The following is a 6,000-nucleotide window of genomic DNA, read 5'->3' on the forward strand; positions in this document are numbered from 1 at the left end:
ACAAAAAAAAGTGCAAAGCATTCTCTCCCTGCTCTGAAAGGTTTCACAGTATATAAAGATTATACTCATCTTCACCTTTCATGTTGTCAACCCATAGATTAGCTCTGTGATTTTATGCAAAAAACACTCCTTATTTTTCTTACTGCCGTCTGTTCAAACCCTAATTTTAGCCTTTGCCTGAAAACATTTATTTGTCTCTGTAAGGCCCCCCAGATCTCTGGAAGCCTGCTGGGGGGCAGAACACTGCAGGGTTGCCAGGGAGGGCTGTTGTCCAGCGCTGGGAGAATAGAGCCTATGTATGTAGAGGCTTTAAGCCATCTCCTGAAGTTTTTGGTTTCATATCGGGGAACTATCGCATGATTTGCAGAACGAGCCGTTTAGCGCCCTCTGCAGACTCATCCTGTGATTACTACGTTTACCTCATGAATTCATCAACTCATCAACTTTGCCAGAATTTAGTATGGGCATCCATCATTATAACCCTATGTGAGTTTTAAACAATGAGCGTAATAGGTCAACTTTAAAGTTGCCTTCTGGTCTTACATCAGAGAGGAGCAATGGACTTCTGAGTGAAACAGAAAGAGCTTTCTGATCGAAAGCCCTGCAAGTTGCTTGGCAAACTCGTAGCAGCACAATGTTATGCTGTTGTGCAAACTGAAACAAAAAGGCTTTCAGGTTGCAAGAATAACATATACTTCCATTGGAAATACATGTCGGAAACTAGAGATGGCTGGCTGAAAAAAGGAAAATGGAAACACTAGTCCATATACACATCTATTTCTTAACTTCTGTCAGTATTTCACAAATGTTGTGAGACTGGGATGACAGAAGAGAGGGCCTTCTCAAATCAGCATGTTGCAGGCAAACATACAATAATTACCGTGCATAGACTCAAGAGAATGCTATGGTTGTGGAGAATTATCTGCATGGGTCCATCATCTCCACAGCCCACTGGGTCGAAGCTCACCAACCATCTAATGACTCAGCATGAAGTGTAGATTATGATTTTAACATTCAGATAAGATACAACATATTCCTCCTGATTTTACATTTTCATTCACTGTAGATTTATCAGCTAATTTCTATCATTGTGTTTTGCACTCTGCACATTTTATCACTGGAGGAAATTACAGCAATTTCAGATTTGGGCCAGCCATCTTTGATTGTAGTAATCAGTGTGAGCAATCAGCAATCAGAGAAGCATTCATTCAGAGTTTGTGCATATGTGGCAGTATGGAACACCAATTTTCCGCCGTTGTGGAATCAATATGAATGTACAAATACATGATGACGGCTGAGATTAATTATGGCACATTTGCAAAAAAAAAGCAGTCTCAAGAAGGAGAGCTCTGTTATGTTCTAGCTTATCTTTATAAGTTATAAGTCTGGAGCAGCGTGGATTAGACATCGACTCAGTGTCTTCTATACAAAGAACGACTGATCACTACCTGTGATGTGAAAAGAGATATCCTTATAACACAAACACACTCGCAGACATCAACTTGGTGTCAGTTTGCCGATACAAGATACTGTCTGGCATATCATTTAGCATGTTGACCAACTCAGACCCTCAGGCTACAGCTGGTCGATATATACTTTTATTATTTTTTGTTCAAAGACTAAGACTTTCAGGCTCTAAAACGGATCCTAATGCTCCTTCAAAGTGTTCTAAATTAGTACATCTATTAAGCAGCGTGGTAAACAGGAAAATACTGACATTTTAAGAAACAAAACTTCTAACCTTTAAAAGGTAATTCTGGTATTTTTTAAAACTGGCCATGTAATTCTAGGGGTCTAAATTATTAATTGCCACAAAAATATTTGGAATTTCTCTAGTAGATTATTCAAAGCAGCAGCAATAAAACAGGCTGCAATGGCTAATGTAGGTCCATTAAAAGAGTGTGTTTTTGTATTATAGGCTCAGACTGTGATTCTAAGTTTCAAATAGACCTCTTTGTTCAAAACATTCTCACTGACCTCACCCATTAGTTTCTGAAGAGCCGTCGTGAAGCCTAACGATGGAGGTCCCCATATTGGAAATTTAGACTACCTAACTTTCGGGTCAATATACAAAGCCTCAGAAGAGTCATAAACTCACACATGCTCAACTCAACTCTGCTCTTCTGGAGAGTGGATCTTTAGAAAATCAGACAGTGATGCTGGTGAGATAACGATTTTAAATAACTGGCATCTCTGGAGCACAAAAACATCCTGAGCAGCAGCCATTTCTCTGATTCCTCTTCCCTCTGTCACTCCCTCTCACTCTTCATTTTTCTCTGTTTAACTCTTTTTATGCCTTCACTCAGCTCCTCCTCTTACTGTCAACAGACTTTTTTTAATTCTAAAAGTTTCCTTTTAGTTTTAGCAGCTTCACTACTTGAATACATTTATCTGACAATGCCCTCTCAGGTGAAATGAGCTGCGGTTCATGAGCCTCCCCGGGGTGTTTTGGAAGGTTTCAGCGGGATCTCATCAACATGTAGAGCAGGTGAATTTCAATGTCTGCAGTCCTACAAATGATCCCTTTTGGGAAATGTCTAACAATGACTTTCTCTGTGCAGTATAAAGGTGGGAGCAATGTAGAAACACTCAGAAAACTGGGACCCAGAAATGTTGCATGCATATCAAAGAGGGGATGTTTTTGAGTTACAGATTTACAGAAAAACTACTGGTCCAATTTTCTATAAACATGGAGAGAATGAAGCATGGGTCTACAAGAAAATATTACATTTTGAACTGGATCTGGATTAAGGATGTCAACATTTTCAATCATTTTTGATACCATGTGAATTAAAACAATGCAATCCCTGATTTTTTAAATGATGGAAAGTGCTGAAGCTTTAAAAGAACTACAGATCTTCCGCCATATTTCATCCAAAAGCTGTTGCGTGAGAAATTAGGAGAGAAGCGGTGGTCTACTCAAATTCAAAGTCTGGCATATATACTCACATTTGTCAAGCTCTTTTAGTATCTCATAAAGTTGTGAGAATTATGTTTATGTCTCTTAAGACAACGAGCAGTGGAGGATAAACTGTTTAAATTGCATGAAATGATAAATCATTGGCAAAATATTTGTGCATCAAGACAGTGTGCAGAATTGCTCTCAATTTTTGGTTATAATAAAAATAAATAATTACCCAATATTGGACGCTCCGTACTTAATTTTTGTTGCCATGATTTTAAAACAAGTATCAATGTTGTTACGTTATTGCTAGTATAGTAATGAAGTTTAAAATTGTGGTATTGTGACGATTCACAAACAATGAAATTGACCAAAAACAATAATGTGTAGAAAAACTTGAAGAGGCCACTCTCTAATAATGGAGTTCATCTTCCGTTTGAACTTAAAGTTTATCACAAACAAGCTTTTATTTTTATCATGTTTTTACAGTCAAAGAAGTTGAAATATTTAGTTTAAAATAAATATGTGTTATCATAATTGTTGTAGAATTTCAGAATATACTGTATATCAACACTGGCTGCACAAAGTCATGTCATAAAGGAACATTGATTCCAAACCTGAGGTCCAGGCCCCCCGAGGTGGGCGCCAAAGATCTCAAAAGGAGAGAGACTCAAACGTTTTCAAAATGAAATGTGCCCACGCAGTATGAACTAACACAATGATAAAAGACTTATTGGATAGTTTAGTCAAAGTCCTCGGGATGAAACTGCGTAAAAGATACATGCCCTCACTCAAAGATACTTAGTCAGCCACTTGTAATTCAGGCTATGATGCAGTCAATCAAAATCTTAAACGGCGACTCCAAGAACAGTTGGGAACCACTCTCACAGAAGGCACATGACCTGTGCTTGTGCCATCTTTCATTTTTAGGATTTAAACTTTGCTACTGGCCACTCACTTCTTAACTTCTAACTTAACTGTGTGAATACCTCTTTGTAAAAAAATTATCAAATTCATATGTTTAAAGGAAGGACTCTATAAAGTGTTATTAAGCATTTTAACCTACTTCTTATTTGCTAATATGACCCTTGCAAGCTTCCAGCAGACTGCTTGAAGCTGCTGAATTGATGTCATCTTTTTGCTTTTTGTTTGTTCTTGTTTGAAACTTTCTGTTAGGGAAATTGGCCAGGGAAATAGATTATTGTATCTCAATGGGAAGAGGCTTCTCTTGGTTAAAGTACGAGTGCCATAGATGGTTCAGAGTATTGGTTAATAAATGCAAAAATTAAGTTATTTAAAAGATCCACACCTGTGTTTTAAGCTCCTGGTTTTCTAGTTAAACACTGAAATGTAGTTTTTAGTAAATGACTCTGCTGTAAGTCCCACAGGCTGCAGCTGAAATGATGCAGGGCAGACAATAATAACACATGGTAACATAATAAATGACAGGTTACCTCTTCAAACAGCTCCAGGCTGTATGTGTTGTCGTCATCCGCAAAGAAAACCACCCCGGGGTCCCGCTTGCTCCGGTGCTGCCGGAGCCACGCGAGAGCCACATTCCTCTGCTCGGTGGCGCGTGGCATCCCGGCGCGTTTGAACCTGCGGGGAGTGAAAATATTCAGGTGCGTGAACGGCACGCCGCTCCGGGCCAGAAAGCGCGCCACCAGATCCGTGCGCGACGAGGAGTCCTCCACTACAATCCAGTGGAAGCGGGGCACCTGGCGGAAGGCGTGGGCCAGGCGGGTCAGCTCCGCTTTCTGCACCGGGCGGGTGTATGTCGGAGTGATGGCGTAAATAACCGGCAGGGCGGACTGGTTCTGAGCGCCCGGTGTCCGGGCCGCCCGCTGCGCCCTGCCGGTCCGACCTGCTACAGGAACCCGGATCGCCCGTTTACTGTCGATATCGATCATGATGATAACAATCAGGACCCAGGGTAGCAGGATGAAGAAGCGACTGAAGAACACTGATTTCATGGCGAGGCTGAAGTTACAGTGCGTCCTCTCTTTTTCTCACTCCATCACAATTATCCACCGACCGACCGCAACTCAGAAACCCTTTTTTTAAATCCTGCGATTTTATTTTTCAGAACCAAAAAACAGCAAAAGCAGACATCTCGAGTCAATTTCAAACTATTTTAAGCTCAAAAACCTCCGCTGCCTTGCCCCGTCCCGACGGGACCGTTTCTCCGGAGTTCCCTTCCTCCTCCTCTGCCTCCTCTCCTCTCTCGGATGGGACTTCAGTGTCTCTTCGTCGTCCTATACCCTCCTTCTGCTCACTCCCTCACCGGCTCCGTTAAATTCCCATGTCCTGCCCGTGCTTCAGTGAGTGTTTCCTGGGGAGAAAAACAAGCCGGAGCCGTCCTCCTCCTGAACCGGGCGGAGATAACCCACCGATGTGAGCCGCCGAGGAGCATCACTCGGAGAGGACGGAGAGCTGCTGTGAGTCTGAGGATAATAAAGCAGGAGGGGAGGAGCAGGTGCAGAGCAGAGGAGGGGAGACGGGATGGAGAAGAGGACCTCGGGAGAGAGAGCAGCGCAGAGAGAGAGAGAGAGAGAGGAGGGCCTTGTTCTGTTGTGTGCGCATCAGCGTCCACTGAGAATAAACTCAGCAGGAGAGAGAGGCAGAGACAGCCTGTTAGCTCATGCTGTTTAGTAAGAAAACATTATTAACTTAATTATAGACTGTAATAATTTGTTACCTTTTTCAAATGTGTATTTTGGAGGTTTGGTATAATACATCTACAAAACAAAGATGTGTGGATGTCATACTGGGCTTCAGGAATGGTAGGGGCTATTTGTCACTTCTGTGAGCAGGGGGGTCTACAGGAAAGATGTCACAGTGGGTCCTGCCACCAGCCCACACCGTCCATCCATCCCGTTCGGGGTCACATGGGGGCTAGCTGATCCCAGCTGTCATTGGGCGAGAGGCGGGGTATACCCTGGACTGTTTGCCAGTCACTAGGGCTGACATAGAGAGACAGACAACCAGCCACTCACCAACCCGGTATCATGCCAAAGCGTGTACCTATTAACCTAACGGCATGTCTTTGGACTGTGGGAGGAAGCCAGAGTTCCTTGAGAGAACCCATTCATGCACCG

General features: G+C 42.5%; 1 protein-coding gene across 1 annotated transcript in view; it reads right to left on the reverse strand.

Annotated features, from left to right (window-relative positions):
- The window catches only part of b3gat2 (beta-1,3-glucuronyltransferase 2 (glucuronosyltransferase S)), a 62,515-nt gene extending 57,106 nt beyond the window's left edge, over positions 1-5,409 (reverse strand). Inside the window, exon 1 of the mRNA XM_061040777.1 lies at positions 4,357-5,409. Coding sequence (XP_060896760.1) covers positions 4,357-4,875 — 519 coding nt within the window. The 5' untranslated portion in view covers positions 4,876-5,409. The remainder of the gene's footprint in view (positions 1-4,356) is intronic.
- Positions 5,410-6,000: the final 591 nt, after the last annotated feature.

Source organism: Labrus mixtus, chromosome 6 (assembly GCF_963584025.1).
Source record: "Labrus mixtus chromosome 6, fLabMix1.1, whole genome shotgun sequence".
NCBI lineage: Eukaryota > Metazoa > Chordata > Actinopteri > Labriformes > Labridae > Labrus > Labrus mixtus.